The sequence below is a fragment of the Hemicordylus capensis genome, chromosome 6 (assembly GCF_027244095.1).
Source record: "Hemicordylus capensis ecotype Gifberg chromosome 6, rHemCap1.1.pri, whole genome shotgun sequence".
In the NCBI taxonomy this organism is placed as follows: Eukaryota; Metazoa; Chordata; class Lepidosauria; order Squamata; family Cordylidae; genus Hemicordylus; species Hemicordylus capensis.
Window position 1 is genome coordinate 81,627,810 of NC_069662.1, and position 17,947 is coordinate 81,645,756.

The 17,947-nt window shown below is 41.7% G+C and overlaps 1 protein-coding gene across 3 annotated transcripts in view; it reads right to left on the reverse strand.

Annotated features, from left to right (window-relative positions):
• CNTNAP2 (contactin associated protein 2) overlaps positions 1-17,947 on the reverse strand; it is a 1,803,519-nt gene that overhangs the window by 586,722 nt on the left and 1,198,850 nt on the right. For all 3 annotated transcript variants that reach the window (XM_053266196.1, XM_053266197.1, XM_053266198.1), the window contains one exon: positions 17,252-17,358. In XM_053266196.1, the coding sequence (XP_053122171.1) occupies positions 17,252-17,358 (107 nt within the window). The remainder of the gene's footprint in view (positions 1-17,251; positions 17,359-17,947) is intronic.

The window sequence follows — 17,947 nt, forward strand, 5'->3', positions numbered from 1 at the left end:
ATGAGTCGCTGCAGCACAGAGCCACAGTGCGGCAACACATGATCCTCTAACCCAATTTTCGGGCACTCTTGTGCCTGAAACCCGGGTTAAGCAGCAGACAACCCAAGAGGGTTTGCCGCGTCACCACCTCCGGTAGCCACGCAGCTGCTGGCAGTTCTCATGCACAGTGGTGAGAGTATGCTCCCTTAACCCATTTTTCACTGCTCGTGAGAATAGCCTCAATGACTGGCCTAAGATCACCCAGTGAGCTAGCTACATGATTGTGCAGTGAAATATTTAATTTTAAATTTTTATTGCTAGATTATTAAAAAACATGAATACTCTTAAAGACTAAATTTGCATTGCACTGGTATCTTTGGCAGGGTTGTGTGTTTATCTTTTTATGGACTCACACACATTTCAATATGGAGACTGGGTTTATTATATCCTACTCATGATGAAAGGCTTTGAGCATGAGCAGAGTACAATAAACAGACTCTACATATCAGGCTTTGTGAAGCAATATAGTCATACACCATTCCAAGGTCATAGTTTATGATTAAGAAGAAAGAAATAGAAACCATGAATACTGTACAACAACTACAGATGAAACCATTTGCAAGATTGATCTACCAGGAAAAGCTGCCATTCAAAACACTGGGAACTCAGTATTTAAGTTAGTTGAGAAGATGGAGTGAATGATATTGGGGTGGCTACTAAGTAGGGATGTGCGAAACGTTATGGATACAAAACATTTTGTACCTAACACAGCCCATTTCAGGTGTTTTGTAGACAAAACAAAACACCAATTTTCCAGATCCAAAAGTTTTGTATACAAAACAAAATGTTCCTGTTTCAGCTACAAAACGTTTTGTTGTTTTGGACCTCCATTTTGTGGTGATCTCTGAGTCAGTCTCCATTTTGTGTTTGACATCTCTTTAAATTTCCCGCCCTTCCAGCCTTCTGATTGGTGACCTAAAGCATGGGCTGACCTGCTGACGATTCCCTCCTTGTTCTCCATTGGCTCTTTTGCCTCTTGCCACTCTTTACTGACCATGTGGCCCCCAGAAGCTCCAGTATGCCCTGCGAGAGTGCGCAGGGCATACTGGGGAGACCCTCGGGGCCAGGAGGCAGTTTTTCGCCTCCCCTCCGGGGGTCTACTCATGAGTAACCACAGTGCGGAGCCGTGACGTGGCTATTCACAATCTTTAAAACCAGGTTTGCGGAGCGCTCGCTCAGCAAACCTGGTTTTAGGGCAGGGGTAGTTAGGCAGGGGTAGTTAGGCAGGTTACCGCCTAGGAACCACCAGGCTCGCAGCCGAGCCTGGTGGTTCACACAATGGAGTGAAATCGGGCTAGCCTCCGCTAGCCTGATTTCACCCCATCATGTGAATAGCCTCACTATATCACACTTTGAATCTTTAATATAGGGAGAAGGCCATTATTCATCTATTTTGATATTTGACACTCAAAAAGAATGTTATAAAGCTTCAGGCTGCCTAAATTTATTTACAAAATATAAATAAGGGATAAGTATCAGATCTAGAGTAATAAGGAGGCAAGAAGCAACTGTATCAGGTGTCTTTTGCTAAAGTAGTGAGAGTCTTTTTGCAGGAGGAAGTGCCAGTAAAAGATGGGGTGTTTTGTTTTTTGTTTTTGATAGCATACAGTAGTTATCCAAATGCCTGCACACACACAAGACAAATATCCCTGGGTTTTGCAGCAATGCATTCTTTGCAGGGGTGGTCCAAGACATGTCGCTGGCCTGAAGTGAAGGGCAATAGGTTTGCCCCCTCACCATCTGTAGGTGCTCAGCATTCTCAGGGCAGCAGCAGTGACATGCAAACACTCTCAGACTAAGTTATCATTAATCATGATCCAGCTGTCCAGCAACAAGCAACTGCTCGTGTTTAGCGAGAGCATGCAAAGCCCACTCTCCCCACACAAACCCTCCTGGTACTTCACGCTAATTGTGTGAAGCACCTCACTATCTCTTAGCCTAACCTCCTTCATCAGGTTTTTGAGCATAAAATGAATAGTTGAGAGCCATGCTCACCTTAGAGGAAAGGCAAGATGACAATTTAATGAATAAATTTGTCTCCCTTTGGTCCCTTTGCCCAGCAGGGTCTACCCTGGCTTGCACTTGAATGGGAGACTACACATGTGAGGACTGTAAGATATTGGGGCTGCTCTGGGAAGAGCACCTGAATGCTTGCATGTAGAAAGTTCCAAGTTCCTTCTCTGGCATTTCCAAGTTAGGGCTGAGAGAGACTCCTGCCTGAAAACTTGGAGAAGCAGCTTTCAATCTGTGAAGACCAGGGATTCTCAACATTGGGTCCCCAGATGTTATTGCACTTCAACTCCCATAACCCCTAATGAAAGGTCACTGAGGCTTGGGATTATGGGAGTTGGAATCTAATGACATCTAGGGCTGTTTTAACAAGCTTGCTTTCTGTGACCCGAGCCAGCCATTAACACTTCTGTTAGAGAAGGAGATGAGCATGTTGCCTCTTATCTATCCCTTCCTGTGAAGGTGAAAGGACTGAACTGATCTGATGTGCCAACATAGGGGGTGTGTATTTGGCTAGTTCTTGAGAAGAATAGTGCTTAACTAACTTGTGTCTACTCCAGCTTCTCCACCTGAAAGCTGAAAGGCAATCAGGGAGGTGAGCACAAGGATAGTCCTCCTGCAGTTTTGGGTTAACTTGGACCTAGAGCCACCTTTTCCCAGGCTACATGCCAGGTGACATACCCCATGATCATGCAAACCAAATGGGGAGCCCATGATCCCATGAGTTCTGAAAAGGCAAAAGTGGAAACTACAAGCCTATAGCGCCAAAACAGGTATAGGGGTACTCCTGGGAGCCCCCAAACAGGCTATCTCAGTAACACAACCGGCCCATGAAGTACACAACCTGCCTTTTCACACACTATAGCTGCTGAGGTATATTTTGAACTGTTGGTGATATATTGTAAGGAAATCGTATTTTTCAAGTCTATTAACCCAAAGTACAAACATCCTTTTGACTTTTAAATTGATCGACAAGAGGGCTATTGCAGAGTAAACCACCACAGCATGCAGCAGACATGGAAGAATGTTCAATAAATGCATAATAGGAAACAAGGTGGGGAACAGTTATCCTTGGAATTGGAATGGGTGTTGCAAGTATGTCCTTATTTTTATCTGATAAATGTTGGAGGGTATGGGCATCTAAATAAATTGTTTTGTTTTTAGAACTATTTTAGAAGTGCCTGAGGCTCTCACTGAAGTCTTAGGAAGTAAAAGGCTGCATTTGGAAATTTTTACTGAAGGCAGAAAAAGAAATGTTTTAAGTGCATTTTACTCTGAAGTGTAAAGTCAGCACTGTGGGGTTTCTTTTATAGGCCTCCTCCATGATTTCCATTAATTTTTCCCCATTTACAAATAAAAGAAGGATTTTTGTTTTCCAAATACCAGCCCTGCAAGTTCAGCACAGACCCTGAAGGCAAAAACAAGAACAGTTAAGCATTAAACTCAACCACAGTGACAATTCCTCCATGATCACCTAAGTAAACTTACACAGGATGGAAGAAATACAAACAACATGATATTGTTTCAACAAAAGACACACAGACAAAAAGCCCTCCAAAAACTTTCAACGTTTTCAGGCAGCCCCAAGGAAACTAAAACTATTTTATTAGTAAACTGAAGAGGGGATCTTGACAACAAACCAGGAAGCCATGGTAAGTGCAAGAATGTTTAGATGGGCATCTTGAAGTGATGGCAATACAATTGTGTTGCTTTTAGAGAACCAGCTCAATTACCATGTCTGTGGTAGAGCAGATGTGGTGTTCTGTTATGGAGCAAGTCCTTTTTTCTTTTAGGATTCTGGACTAAAGAAGAAAAAAATTCAGATTCACAAGAAGAATGACACTTTTCTGTATTGTATTTATCCAAGAACCTTTGGACAGTGGGGAATCAGATCTTTTTTAATGCTGAAGGCATGATATAGCAACGTAATTATCAGATCTCTCACAATCCTCCTTTATTCCAGTTGCTTTAGTTAAAAGATACAGTAGTGTGGATGTTACTATATTATGCAATGTTACTATATTATGCAAACAAGAGGTAATCAGTGATGGTAAGAATATCACAGAGAGCAAAATGTAAAACCGCTGACTGCATTTACATTCACACACACACACACACACACACACACACACACCCCGATAGGGATGTGGATAAAATATGATCCACTAAATACTATACACACCTTTCAAAAATCTCACTTGGGTGTGGATGATTCAGATTAGTGGTATTCAAAGACTTATACAAATACATGGCATTCCCGCCAAGGAAAGTAAGGCTTTAGGGTGACACTTCCTGTTCTAGTCAGAATTGTATGTAATGGGACCAATTCACACACTCCTTTTTTCAGGTGTATGCACCTTTAAGGTTGCACTTTCTGTGCACAATATACTAATATATTAGAAGTAATCCTGTATGGTATACTTTTGTCATATTCAGGACCCTGGCAGATCATTGACCAACTAGCTTGACCAACTTTTTAAAAAAACTAAAATATAGTCACAGATTGCTGTGAAAGTTCTTGCAGCAGTGGGAAATGAAGTGGGAATAGAAAGAGGAGGGTTTAATCCTTCCCCGCTACTGTTTTCCTAACAAAATTGTGCTTCCAAGGCTGCAGTTTGCTGCACGGGGGGGGGGGGGGCGGGGAATGCAAGTACCTGCATCCTGTTAGAGATTTGGAGGGGAAATAATTTATCTACCCCACCTGTGGCAAAGATATACAAGTAAGGAAAGCACTGCATTGTCTGGATAAATTGAGGTAAAGTTCTAAAGTAGTTTATTTAGGAAGTACATCAGAGAGATAGGAAAGGCCTGTATGCCTAGCTGCTTACTACATCAGGAAGGGAAGGAAGAAGAGGGAGTCCATCTCTCAGGTGAGCAATGAAACCAGAGACAATCTAACAAAAGTAAATGAGAGTAGAAAAAGTGTAGTCAAAAAAGGGATTCCCTTGCTCACTATCTTTATCTCTAGTGCCACAAGTGGTCAATAGGGTTGCTGGTGCTAAGATCCAATGACATCAGGAGCTGTATCTCCAACACATCTGTCCATCCCCTGACCCCACTCCCTGAGCAAACAGCAGTTGGGTTGATTTTGAGTTTAAAAATCAAAAGAAGGAAGTGTTATGAACTTAAAAAAAACAACAACCAGGGAAAGTAAAATGTACACAAACTTTACAACTGCATTTTAAGGTGTTGATTTTTTTAAATTGTTTTGTTTTGAAGTTGGGCAATACAGTCACAGATCTCCTGTACAGACATGTAGTTGGCCCCAAATGTAGCAAACTGCGATCATAAAGGGACACTAGTATGGGAGCTGGAAGTGGCTGTGACTGCCTGTTAAATGTACACTCTACAGTCCATATTTTCTGCCACTTAATGTGTGAAACGTCCCTCAAAAATAGGGATATTCACAAATCGTGATTCCAGTGCAATTTAAAACACATTCCTAGCACCTTTAAAACAGAGGAGAGCAGGTGCATACCTGCTCCTCTGTCGCTTGCCACCACTTCCTGTATCGGCAGCATTCCCCCAGCTAAGATAGCTGCTGATACAGGAAGTGGAGGCAGAGGAGCAGGTATGCATCTGCTCTCCTTCAATTAAAGATGCTGGGGATGCACCTTGAATCATACCACAAATCACGATTCATGCACATCCCTACTCAAATAGTTTATCTACTTCATTCTACGAAACATTAGCCCAGTGTACGCTAACACCTTAGCAAACATAGCACTGTCTGATTTAGCCTTTCTGTTTGGTATAAAATATAATGGCAGGATAGGTACAATAAGCAGTTGAAAGATAAATATACAATCCACATTCCTTGTTCTCTCAGTTCTCAGAATTTGCTAGTATTTTATTTTTAATTGTACACAAAAAGTTGACTTGTGATTGAAGGCTTGGCAAAATAAAATGGAGAAAAAGCTATAAGATATTACACTTGCATGGGGAGTTGTCTCCAAATAATCAAATACAGTAAAGGATATTGTGGTAGATGAAACATTGATTGGCTGAGTAGGACCAATATCACACAGGATGAGCAGTGCTGATGTCACAAAGAGATTGAGCAGCTGAGGGAGGAGTTCAAGGGCAATTAGCCCAATGATGGGGATACTGAAGAGATGCTATGGCAGTGGTCTGAGCATCAGGGGCTTGAGGAAAGGGCAACTGGAAGAAAGGCCTCGAGAGAAAAGAGCAAAGGGGCTTTGGAGAGAGGGGACTAAGGAAGAATGGAACAAGGAACTGGGGGCCTCAGGAATAGCCAGTGCTCTAACCTCTAGGAAAGAAAGCAAAGAGTTCTTCATAGGAATGAGGGCAAGAGTCTCTGAAGAAGCCTGTTTCTTTATGAGACAAAGTGGGATATGAACCACTGAGTGGGTTCCTTTCCCTAGTAAGTTCCTTCACTACTCTTTGCATGTGCAAAGTAGATACTTTCAACGAGCAGAATTGCTATAGCCCTTTTTTGGAAGGGGATTGGCTTAGAGTAAAAGCTGCACTTCCTCCACAGTAGATCTGAAGAAATGGGAGATTTTAGAAATGGGTGTAGTTCAACAACAGCTGAAGAGCCAAGGTTATCTACCCCTGCTATAGAAGAAGCGGATACTGGATTAAAGGTAAAGTGTCCCGTCAAGCTGATTTCAACTCCTGGTGCCCACAGAGCCCTGTGGTTTTCTTTGGTAGAATACAGGAGGGGTTTACCATTGCCTTCTCATGCACAATATGAGATGATGCCTTTCAGCATCTTCCTATATTGCTGCTGCCCAATGTAGTACCAGCAGGGATTTGAACCAGCAAGCTTCTACTTGTTAGTCAGATACTGGATTAGAGAAATAATAAGCCTGTTCTCACGATCACTGGTTCTGGGTAGAGACGGTTAACCCTGGAATCAGAGGTTATCTGGGGCACTGAGAGTCCTCTTGATACAGCAGTTCTGAACCTGGGTAGCCCAGATCTGCTATCCAGGATAAAGATGAGGTAGGACAATAAGAGAGACAATAAGACCTTTTTGTTTTGGTTTTCTGTGCTGCCACCACCACATTTTAAACTGTTCCTGGGAACCAGCAGCTAGGTTTATCATAGGGTTGTATGGCAGGTGGGGCCAGGGAGAGGAGAGCTGTTGATGTACTGAGGGCTACTTCTCTGCTGCTTATGCAATGCATTGTAAGATAGCTGGAGGCCCCAGCTTCCGATGCCAGCTATGGAGAACACTGCGGCAGCATTTGTGAGGGTGCATGAGCTGCAGAACCAAAATGAGGCTCTGGTCATCTCGGAGCAAGAAAGAAGGGTCTTGCCTTCCCTCCAGCCCACCCCCATTTGGCCATGCAAACAAGCCTACTCTCAAGAAAAAATCCAGAGTGGATTCATTACTGGGATGAGATGAGGATTGTACTACCTAGTAGGGGTGTGTGCATTTCGGATTTTTGGTGTTTCGATTTGGATCTGAATCAAAAACCCCTATCTGTTTTGTCTCTGAATCACCTGAATCAGCTAGATTTGAGGACAAATTGATTTGTATCTGAATCAATTTGCACATCCCTGCTACCTAGTCCCAGGACATTCCCTGGCCTGGGGAAAACAACTGGTGTTGATACTCCTTTAGTATTAGTACTTTCATAGAATTATAGAATGTCAGAGTTGAAAGGGACCTCTGAGGTCTCCTAGTCCAACACCCTGCTTAATGCAGAAATATCCTATACCAGAGTTTCTTAACCTTGGGCCTCAGATGTTGTTGGTCTACAACTCCCATCATCCTCAGCCCCAAAGGCCATGTCTGGGGATGATGGGAGTTGTAGTCCAACAACATCTGGGGGCCCAAGCTTAAGAAACCCTGCCCTATACGATCCCTGGTCAGTCTCTGTTTGAAAACCTCCAGCAAAAGAGAGCTCACCACAACACAAATCAGACTGTTCCATTGTGAAACAGCCCTTATACTTGGGAAATCACTCCTAATATCCAGCCTAAATCTATTTCCTTGACATTTCAACCCATTGGCTCCAGTTCTGTCCTCAGGAGCAACAGAGAACAAATCTTCAGACTAATCATGTCCAGCTCCCTCAACCATTTCCCACAAGATTTGGTTTTCAGACCCCTCGCCATCCTTGTTGCTCTCCTCTGAATCAGTTCCAATTTAAAGTGATATGATAAAAGTTATATAAAATATGATTAATAAAATAAAATAAAGTGGCAATTCTCTTGTATTTAGCAAGTGGGGAGCAACTGGCTCTCTTTAGCTGCAGAACAGTGCCTTTCCAGTGACTGGTGTTGGTGTCTACCTGATGTTTCTTTTCAGACTGTGAGCTTCTTTGGGACAGGGAACCATCTTATTTATTCATTCATTTTTCTGTGTAAACTACTTGGAGAACATTTGTTGAAAAGTGGCATATAAATATTTGTAGCTATATTTGTGGTTGTATATTCAGTTTAGTTAAGATGTAAATGGCAAGGTTTATGGTGAAATCATACTTCAAGTGATTTCTGAGGTTCTGAAGGATTTTGAAGGGTTTTTTTGTTTTTTGTTTTTAAGATGTGTGCTATGATTATGACAATAACCGTGAGAGGAATTTTAAGCTTCAAACCAGACTACATTGCAAAATCACATGGAGGCTGTTCTCATGCGCAGGCAAAACCAGGCTAATGAAGACAAGCCTGGTGTTTCCCACATGTTACAACTGCTGGGATCGCACCCGATCCCAGTGTTTCCTTGGTGGCAACCTTGCCAAGCCAGCCACCCTCTTAAGAACATAAGAACAGCCCTGCTGGATCAGGCCCAAGGCCCATCTAGTCCGGCATCCTGTTTCACACAGTGGCCCATCAGATGCCACTGGCAGCCAAAGGCCAGATGTGAGGGAATGCCCTTTCTCCTGCTGTTACTCCCCTGCAACTGGTACTCAGAGGCATCCTGCCTTTGAGGCTGGAGGTGGCCTTTAGCCCTCCAAAAAGTAGCTGATGATAGACCTCTCCTCCATGAAGTTATCCAAACCCCTCTTAAAGCCATCCAGGTTGTTGGCTATCACCACATCTTGTGGCAGAGAATTCCACAAGTTGATTATGCGTTCTGTGAAAAAGTACTTCCTTTTGTTGGTCCTAGATTTCCTGGCAATCAATTTCATGGGATGACCCCTGGTTCTAGAGTTATGTGAGAGAAAGAAGAATTTCTCTCTATCCACTTTCTCCATACCATGAATGATTCTATAGACCTCTATCATGTCTCCCCACAGTCGTCTTTTTTCTAAACTAAAAAGCCCAAGGTGTTGTAGCCTTACCTCATAAGGAAGGTGCTCTAGGCCCTTGATCATCTTGGTTGCCCTCTTCTGCACCTTTTCCAGTTCTACAGTGTCCTTCCCCGCCCCCCTTTTTGAGGTTTTTAAGCTCTTAAAATGAGGTTAAGAGAACTAGCACTTGCTTAGTCCTGTTTTTTAATTGTCTGCCAGCACTGCATACTCGCATATGAATTATGGGAGTTCCGAGGTACGGGAACTCATATGCATTGTGAGAGTCACAGGGTGCTAGAACATTATGGGAGTTCTGGGGTGCCAGCTTCTGGCAATCATGTGGATGGGAGAGAAGAGGGATCATCTGCGTGGAGGCTTTCCTCTCCATTCTCCCTTGAGCCCTCAGTGAGAAAGGGCTGATGGTGTCCACAGTGAAGCCACAATCACTGGGAAATGGCGGGTGGGGTGGGGGAGCTATGTATATCTGTTCTGCTGTGTTAATTTATTTAAATACAGGCTAAAGTATTGCTGCTTCTGTTTATTACAAAGAGCAGGCTTGTAAATGAACAGAATTACTCAAGGCAACCAGGCAGGAAAGTTTACAAAAGCTGGTTCTTTAAACTGGTAAGCCTAAAAAAGAAAGAGAGAGAACTTGTAAAGCTTTCCCAAATGCTAAACAGACAGAATTACAAATCTGCTTGAAAATATGTTTTCTTATAGTTGCAATGGAGTTTTAATAGAATCACCCAAATAATAATTTTTGCAGCTAAGCAGTTTTTTTTAACAATGAAGTAAGCAATACACTAAAACAAGCATTTTAAATGGAGAAGATTAAAAGAAAGCTAATTAATTTTCAGACTCTACACGTCAAGTCAGTCTCAGGTGGTGATTAATCCCTATAAGGATTTTGCTCCCTACATGAAGAGTCTCAAAATTATCTTCTACTAATTATATGTTCTTTTAAAGATTTCCCCTGGAAATATTTGTGCATTTTTTTAAAAAAGGACTACATAGGCAATATTATAAATTCCACTAACAAGTCTACTATGTACCCTTTATCAGACTCACTAATCCTTCCTTTATCAGAACAACAGTTAAAGACCTGTGAAAATTCACAATGCAAGGGAGGATACAAGCAATTCCCTCTCCAATAACCCTTTTCTTCCTCCTCCTCCTCCTACCTACCAACCCTTTACTCCCACTTCCTAATATTCCTTCCCAGTCCCAACCGCACTCTGTATGACCTGTAAACGCCGTGATCTAGGATGACTCTTAGTTTGCACTGGGTCATGGCAAGCTGATGAGCAACATGAACTATAATGGAACCCAATTCCAGGTGCTTAAAATAATTATTTAAAAACACATTAGTATGGATCAGATTTTTCTGAGTTTAGGAGAAGGAGAAGATGTTGAGGAGCATCCAGCTGAGGATTCATTCCATAAATACTGTTCTGTTCTCAAAGTAGGAATAAGATAGAACCTTAACAAGTATGCTGAAACTAATATAGTAGCCTTAAATTTCCACGTATCCCACCCACCCACCTCCCTCCCTCCCTCCCTCTCTGGGATACATGTGGAAATGCACATCTTAGAGATCCCATTTCCAGGAAAAAGCATTCCTGATCCTTAAAAGTCAGTGGCCAAAATACAGAGCAAGTATTCACCTGTGCAGTGAAAAAGCAGTCTAACACAACTTCTCAATTAAGAATGCACTGGTGCAGCAGGGAAATGATCATTTCTGATAACCTCCCCAGGAAGCACTCTGTGCCACCCGAAAATATGTTCCTGAGAGTTCTGCAGTCCTCAGGGCTTCCTGGGAAAGGAGAGGGGTCAAAAACCATTGTTTGTGCTGGTGCAGTTACAGTCCAAGAGCCCATGTCAAAAAACTTGTGTGATAAGCTACAAAAGGTTTTGACCATCTAGAGTTGTTAAACTAGTTCTGGCATTTCCAAAAGCAGCCACCTTATGAACGGCTGCTTGCCATGCCCTAAGGACAGCCCTGTGTGGCTTTTAGAGGGTGCAAGCTCCTCAAAACACCTTCATGGGGCCGTTACTTACATCATGAAACAAGCAGTTTCTGTTGGAGAAGACTGTACATAATTCTAAACTGTCCAGTCTGATTGACTTTGTTGGGGCTTAACCCCTTTCAGACCACTCAGAAAAAGTGTAATGGGGACCATAAATTAAGTCATAAGGTACATGGCTGAAACTGTTACCGTTTGATAGAGATGGCCTTCCTGCATCTTAAAATGTGCAATCCCAAATCAGGCAAATTAATGTGCTCAGGACCATAACCACTTCCACTGTACTGAGGTATGCTGCTCAGACCAGCTAGACTGTTTGTGAGGAGAAAGGGGAGGGGGAAGGGAGTGAATGGGCAGAGATCTGGAAATATGAATATAATCCACTCCTGACTTGAAGCATGGCTGCCCAACTTTGGCCCACATGCTAATGTTGGACTCCAAATCCCATCATGCCCTGCTGCGATGGGTGTCATCAAGCCATAGCTGACAAGCCTCAGGATTCACCCCTGACCTGGAGCATGGCTGCCGCACTTTGGTCTGCCTGCAGGTGTTGTACTTTATCTCCCATCATGCCCTGCTGTGATTGACAATAGAGTGATGCCATGGAGTCCAGCCACAGCTGGTGACCCTCAGAGAAACAATAGAATTCTAGAGCCGTAAGGTACAACTTTTATTAATTTAAAAAATTATTACTTCCATATCGTAAAACAAACAGCCCTTTTCAGAGAATGCATGACCTCTACCCCTACTACTGAAAGACACTAATTCCTCATGGTAGACTGCTAATTGCTGGTAATAGATTTGCAAAAAGGTGCAGATTAATTTTTCATTTGTAAATGAAGCCACGGCATGGAAATTATTTGGAGAACATTCTGAGAATAATTGGACGTCCAGAAGAATATTCCTGAAATTTCCCACCTCATATATTTCCCATGAGAATCATTTGAAGATATTTTGTGGCATATTTGTCCCAAGTCTAGTTGCATCTCCCCCTTCAACCCTGACTTGTTCTCCCACCATTAGTCTCAAGCAATCCTCTCATCAGCTAAACTGTGCCGTGTCTAGATCACTTCTCCTTACAGCAAGAAGTGAAGAGGTGAAAAATGGAGCAGCTTTCCTCACGACTTGGGCTCTCAGCAGCTGTCCAGTGATGTACCCTCCTGATCAATGTAAAGGCAAAAGGTGAATACAATCTGGCAACCCTACAAAATGGAGCTGATGGAGCGAACAGTCAACATTCTGTTGATGGATTTCTTTGTGTGTTCTCTTTGTGAACAGTTTCAAAGCTACTGCTGTGAAAGACAAACTCAAAATCAAATAATCCTTTCTTTTCTGGTAATGTGTATATCCTCATAACCTGGTTAGTTTTATATCAGAGACCTTTCCCCCCCTCTAGTCAAAGAACCTAGTATTTGGTTTGCATGACTATGAAATTGATATCTTTGTTCTCCTTATATTATGACTTTTACTTTTATTTGCACAGACAACAACCATGTTCATATCAAAGCAGTGGTAGCCTTTCCAACTTCAAAAGTATCTTACTTGGACTGGTGTGCATGTATGTATGTGTGTGTGTTGTGGCTGACCTTGGCATATGAAAAAGTCAGTGAATGTGGCACTTCGGAAGAAGCCATAGTTTTATTTATTTCATTTGCGGGGGGGGGGGGGGGAGTGGAGAAGTTCCTAAAAGCATTTTTGTGCTTTCCCAAAAAATCACTTCATTGTGTAAATAATGGAATCACAGTTGTTGAAAACTATCGATAGGAAGTCTGCTGGAGTCTAAACAGCGCCAGCATGCAAACTATAGCCTGTGCTTTTTTAAGTGTTGCATTTTTCTGATCACCCTATCTGGCAATGATTTTAACCAAGTATCACAATTACCCTATTGTCCGAACTAATGACAATGTGCAGTGAAGAGAAGATTTTATTCAAATTTTGTTTTCTTAAAAGCACTCCTAGATGCCATGAACTCATTATTAGAATGATTCAGATTATTTCCTAATAGGCTGAAGATTTACATTTCAGGAGAAAAATAATCAAAGCTCATTAGGCTCCTAGGGCACTAAATGGAGTTGACATTTGGAGAGTGGATCTGTACATTCTTTTCTCCATTAGCCTTTAAATCACATTCAAAACTGAGGGATGAAAATGTTTGTGCAAATCATATCTTAAATGAACAAATCTAGAGATGCATTATCTGCTCTTATTTCATCCTTTAAATTACTTCTATTGGAGAATAATCATCTATGAGTTGAAGTACACAAATGGGACAATTTTAAAGTCTACAAAATGAATCTATTTCTAGCCATCTTGATGAATACACATTCCAGCCATGCAGATTATCAGTGTGCAGAACTAGCACCAGGTTTTTATGACTGTCAAACATATGATGTGTCAAGTTTTAAAAAATCATTAGTCATACAGAACTGATGCTAACACTAAATCCCTGAAGAACATGCAGAGCTAACATAGCAAGAGCCTAACTGGAATATGCAAGGATCTTCAAAGGGGTTGAAAGAAGAATGGGGAGAGGACAGAAAGAGAAAGAGGCTGGGAAGAGTTGGGAAAAGGACAACAATAAAAATGAGGAAAGCAGAAATGTTTCAGCTTATTAACCAAACTCAGGGCTATGACTGTGCTGCTCCAACTGCTGTGCATATATGTAGAAGAATCAGGGATTTTGGCTGGATTATGCCCTTTAAAAGTGTCATTTTAAAGAGCCACAAATGAACCAGAGTTGCCTGCTTGATTATAGTGGTTAAAAATGGCAGAGCACTGCTAAATTCAGATCCTCACATCAGTTTCCCTGGAAAGAGTATGATCTTTTTTAGAAAACAGCGCCTGGATTTTAGGATTGACATATAACATGGCCTGACAAGCTTCCTTTGGCTTAAAGGCTCAGAAGAAAAGGAGGGTGGGAATGTAATAAGAAGATTCTATTTACCAGGATACAAGTATTAAGCTGGAACATTTCAGATAAGTCTTACTTTGGAAAGGGGTTTTGTTTTCCAAACAGCAGGAAACTATTTTAAAGCTCATTTCAAAAGTGAAATGAAATCCTTTTAAAAAGGAACAACTTCCCCAAGTAATTCTAAAGAACTTTTCCCCAAGTAAAAATAAAGAAATGAATTTTTCTAAATTTTTGGAAGAATTGAGAAAAGAAAGATTGTGATTGCTATGTATTCCTAGATTACCCCTACTTCTACATGGCACCCAATGTACAGTGGTCCCTCGACTTACGTATTTAATCCATTCTGAAAGCACGTTCGGAGGTCGAAATTTTCGTAAGTCGAAGAGCGCACCACGGAAGTCTGGAAACATTCATAAGTCGAGGAAACCGCATCTAAAAATTCGTAGGTCGAGTAAGCTGAATCTAAACCGGCAACTACTTCCGGTCTTTTTTGTCGCTCGTAACTCGAAAACATCGGATGTCGAGTAGTTCGTAGGTCGAGGGATTACTGTAGTGCACATGGGGTGCCAACCACCCATTTTGTTGTTACAAAATCCACTATTTTTTTGACAGTGGATTCTCTGGTCATTTATCATTTTTCACCAAAGATGATGAATGAACAAAGATGTTCGTTCATCATCTTTGGTGCAAAATGATGAATGACCAAAGAATCCACTATTATTTTGCACCTAAGAATCCACTCTCAGAACACCTCAAAAATTGAAAAAAAATAAATCAACAAAACCCATTACCCCATGGGCTTGTGGTTTGGAGGGTGGCTGGCACCTCATATGCACTACACCACAACCTGCTCTGGGCCACCCTGGTGCCCCCTATGTGAAATTATGGGGCTGCTGAAATCCCCATTAGTCCCTATGGGAAAAATTTAAAGATGTACAAACCTCAGACATTAGTTGAAAATCACCCCTTTCGCCAATTTCTTTGAAATGTGAGTGGTAGCTTCCTTCCACCTATTGGGCACTGCCACCCACCACAACCTGTAGTAGGCCACCACACAAAGTTATGGGGTTGCTAAAATCCCCATTATTCTCTATGGGAAAAGGCTTAAAGACACGCAAACATTTTTTGTGTGTGTGCAAACAAAAAACTGTTATAAATCACCCCTTTGCCAAATTTCTTTGAAATTTGGGTGGTAGCTTCCACCCATTGGGCACTACCACCCAACCCTCTGTGGCCACAAAATGGAGGTCTGAATCTCTCAATTTTTTCAGGTCCCAATCTGGGCAATTGAGCACAGGGGCGATTTATTCTGTCTACAAATTGCCTGAATCAGCTAGATTTGGATACAAATAGTTTTGTACCTGAATCAATTTGCACATTCCTACAAGTTAGCCCACTTGCACCTCAGACATTCATGCCTTCACCATCTTGAATTGGGGTGGATGACATCATCACAAACTGTGCATTTGAGGTGTCCTGATATGTCCCTACAGCTGTAGCAAATTTGGTCCAAATCGGTTCCCACATGCACCGCAAACATTCATGTGTCTGCCATCTTGAATCAGGGTCGATAACATCATTACAAACTACACCCTTTGACTTTCCCTATGAGTCCCTACACCTGTAGCAAATTTGATTCAAATAGGTTAGGCGGTTCACAAGTTAGCTCAGTTGCACCTCAAATGTTCATGTGTCTGCCATCTTGCATTGGAATGACATCATCACAAACCACACCATTGAGGTGTCCCTGTGTGTCACTCACTACAACTGCACCAAATTTGGTTCAAATTGGTTAAATGGTCCACAAGTTAGTCCACTGATGCTCAAACATCCACGCATCCAACATCTTGAATTGGGGTATATAACATCATCACAAACTACACTGTTGAGTTGTCCCTATGTGTCCCTACAGCTGTAGCAAATTTGGTTCAAATTGGTTAGGCAGTTCACAAGTTAGCTCAGTTGCACCTCAAACATTTACACATCTGCCATCTTGAATTGGGGTGGATGACATAATCACAGACTACACCACTGAGGCATCCCTATGTGTCCCTATAGCTGTAGCAAGTTTGGTTTAAATCAGTTAGGCAGTTCACAAGTTAGCCCCCTTGTACCTCAAACATTTACATGTACGCCATTTTGAACTTGGTTGGATGACATAATCAGAAACTATGCAGCTGAGGTGTCCTTATGTGTCCCTCCAACTGTACCCAATTTGGTTCATAGTGGTCCAGGCATTTCAAAATTGATGTGGGGGTGGGCGGGGGACACACACAGAATGCCGGGTGATTTCATAAGCCTACTGGAAAGTAGGCTAAAAATGATCCAGTTACTATATTAGCCACACACAGAATTAGAAACATGCAACTGAATGAGGCTTGAAACAATCACAGATAGGATTTCTTTTTCCGAGGTTACATTCAAGAAGTCATTTTTAATCTAAGGGATGAATTCAACCTGCAGTAAGTGAACCTATTTACATATTTCCAATACACTGAAGTGTAAGGTATTTTCCCCCCACTGACTTTCAAATGTCACTATAACTGTTGAGCATTATAAGCACAGGATATAGTTGACTCCCTTGTACTGTATTTAAGATGTTAATTTAAGACGACTGTATGTTAACAATAGTTTAATTTTTCTTTGTTTAAAATATTCATACCCTGGCAGTGAAGTACCCAGGGCAGCTAGCAAAAAACAATAAAACAATAAAAACATATAAAATCCACCAAAACAACACACTATAAGAAATAGTTAAACATGCAGAATACAAAGCAGCAAACAATCTCCTAAAGCCATTGAGTTGTGGCCTTAAATTCTAGCTGATAAATGTGGGATCCAATTTTACCTGGTAAAATTTTAATAGGTACTGTGAAATAAGGTCACACATCTTATTTTTTGAAGGGAGTATAATATCGCTTGCAATGCCATAACGTTGAGCATGATCCAACCATGGCTAAGCTTTTTAAAGTTTCACTGATTTCAATTTAATAGTGCTTTTATCTTTGGCTAAATCATGCCCATTATTTTTATCATTTGAAGTCAGTCCAAGCATTGCTTACAGTTATGGCATGTGGCTCCACTGTATCCAGTTCCATCACAGGTGCAATTGAAGCTATCCCATGTTTGGGTGCATTTGCCTCCATGCTCACAGTGATTGGGCACACATCTGTGGGGATAAAAGAGAAACAGAGAAACGAATGAGTGGCCACATTTTGGGACTACCCAAGCAGCATATCCAACCTGTGCCAATTTGCCATTCCATAGCAATTAATCCTTATCAACTTTAGGTGAATTAATATAATTCATGATGGAAGATGGTAGGTGTGCAAGAAGATGATACATCACACAATGAACATTACATCCACACACAGAGAGAGTATTAGAGGCAGTGGTGGGCTATGCTTTCTTACCATCATTAAATGTTTTAAGCTCACACGTAAAAACGACTACCCATACTGAATACTGTTTCAGAGAATGTTTTTTAAAAGATTGTAAACCGTGGTGTGCAAGTGGTGTCAACTTTCAATAGTTTGAAATGTTTCAACAAGTTTCCAGGTCCTTTTGTCTGCAAAATAAGGGCACACTTCTTCATTTCACTGCATCACCCATGGGCAGTCAGTGGCTGTTCACTGGCTAAGACTGAATCAGGCCACAGTTGTCTGCCTCAATGGCCCTATGTGTGTCCATAAGTGATTGTGTGGTGAAGGAGGGACAATTAGGCCTGTGCTTTGTATTATCCAAAATAAGATGCCTCT